The following is a 1,819-nucleotide window of genomic DNA, read 5'->3' as shown; positions in this document are numbered from 1 at the left end:
CCCCCGCCGCCCTCGGCACGGCCTCCCTGCCCCACTGCAGCCTGCGAGGGCAGGGCCCCCACAAGCGAAGCCCCGGCGCCCCCGGCGATAACCGCAAGCCGACCGCCTGCCCCCGCCGGTGCCCGGTGGGTGAAGCCGCAAGCACGGTCCCCCCGAGGCGCTCCCCAGCCCGGGGGAGTCGCAGCCCCCTCCGCGCCTGTGGTTTGGCCTGGGCTGCCCCACTGCACGGGCTGGGGGCAGCGCTGCCCCCCGTGCGCCCCGGGGGAGCAGGAGCTGCCCCTCCCCCGATCCTGCTCAGGCCCTGCCCTGTGCGGCAGGCCCAGCGCCTGCGGGGGGCTCAGCCCCTCGCTGCTGTCCCCGGGGAGCAGGCGTGAGGAGCAGGGGGCAGGCCAGGCCCTCCTGCCCCCCGTGTGCCCAGCAGGACCCAGGGCTGGCTGCCCCCCTCCGTGTCCGGCTCAATAAAACCCCTTGTGTTACCCTGACCCTGAGCCTCTTGCTGATGACTGGGGGCTGGGGCGGCTCTGGTCCAGCTCCCGCCAGGCCGGTTCTCACCCAGGCCGTGTGCGCCCTGCTCCCACCCCAGCTGGGCCGGGCGAGGTGGGTCCCTGGGCTGGGGCCGGGGTTGCCTGCCCAGACGGGGACCCCGTGCCCAGGGGCGAGAGCCAGTGGCTGGGGCGGCTGGGGGCTCGGTGACAGATGCCCCGGCTCTGGCCCCGTCGCTGCAGCGTCAGGGCTGCTCCAGGGCAGGGACCAGGCCCCGCCAGGCCCTCTTGCCCGCCTCCGCCCGCAGCAAGACACCGGCTGCAGCTGTGGGGCTAACTCTTTATTGTGGGGGCTGGAGCAGGGCCGGGGCCGCTCCCAGGCTAGGACCCGGTGCCCGCGGCCTGGTGCGGGTCTGCGGGGCTCGGGCGGCGCGGGGCAGGGGTCACACGTCCTTCCAGGGCGTCCAGGCGCTCCAGCTGGAGTTGGCGAAGGGGTCCTGGCAGCTGAGGCGCACCTGGCGCACGGCCCCCGCCAGCTGCGTCTCCTGCACCCCCTCCAGCTGCAGGGTGCCCTGTGGGGTGGCATGGGGTCAGTGTGGGCACAGCCCGGGCCTGCTCTTGCGGGGGCAGTGCGGGGAGGGGGACCACCGCAGGCCTAGATAGTCGCCCCGGGGTGGCCCTGGGCCGGGGGCGCTCACCGTGGAGCCGTCGTGGCGCTTGTACTGCAGGCGGTAGCGCAGGGTGAAGTAGGAGTGCGGGCGGCTCCAGGAGGCCGGCGGGGCCCAGGCCAGGTGCAGCTGCTGCCCCTCGCGCCGCGCCGACACGTTGTGCGGGGGCTCGGGGCGCACTGCGGGCAGAGCGGGGCTGTCAGCCGGGCACTGCGGGTACGGGGGGCGGGGGGAGCTCGGGGACGCACCGATATCACGCAGGAAGAGGCGCAGCCTGAAGTCCTCGAATAAGTGGTGCCTCGTCAGCGCCTGCAGCTCCAGCACCAGCGGCTGCGTCTCCTCGGCGAAGGGGCAGAAGCCGGGCTCCGCGAAGTCCATGGCGACCGGGCCCCGCTGCTCCAGGCCCGTGTGCTGCCAGGCCCCGGGGCGCTCGCCGCTGTGGGCACAGCACAGCCGGCGTGGGCACCAGGGCGGGGGCAGGGACGGGGGCAGCCCCGGGCGTGGGGCAGGGGCAGGGGGCACCCACCTGCGGAAGATGCGGCCGCGGAAGAAGGCGTTCTCCAGCGCTCTCCACTCGCACGTGAACGTGCCGCAGTAGGACTTGGCGTGGCAGGACACCGCCTTCGCCTGCTCGTCTGGGGGCGGCGAGGGGTGAGCGCGGCCCTGGGG

General features: G+C 75.2%; 1 protein-coding gene across 1 annotated transcript in view; it reads right to left on the bottom strand.

Annotated features, from left to right (window-relative positions):
- Positions 1-925: 925 nt before the first annotated feature.
- LOC109291018 (ATP-dependent RNA helicase DQX1-like) overlaps positions 926-1,819 on the bottom strand; it is a gene marked incomplete at its 5' end in the record, with an annotated part of 27,416 nt that continues 26,522 nt past the window's right edge. The window contains 4 exon segments of the mRNA XM_019507887.1: positions 926-1,054; positions 1,181-1,329; positions 1,399-1,586; positions 1,677-1,813. Coding sequence (XP_019363432.1) covers positions 926-1,054; positions 1,181-1,329; positions 1,399-1,586; positions 1,677-1,813 — 603 coding nt within the window.

Source organism: Gavialis gangeticus, unplaced genomic scaffold (genome assembly GCF_001723915.1).
Source record: "Gavialis gangeticus isolate Ggan-Ray unplaced genomic scaffold, GavGan_comp1, whole genome shotgun sequence".
NCBI lineage: Eukaryota > Metazoa > Chordata > Crocodylia > Gavialidae > Gavialis > Gavialis gangeticus.
Note: the sequence above shows the minus strand (reverse complement) of the source record. Positions and strands in the feature narration are given on the sequence as shown.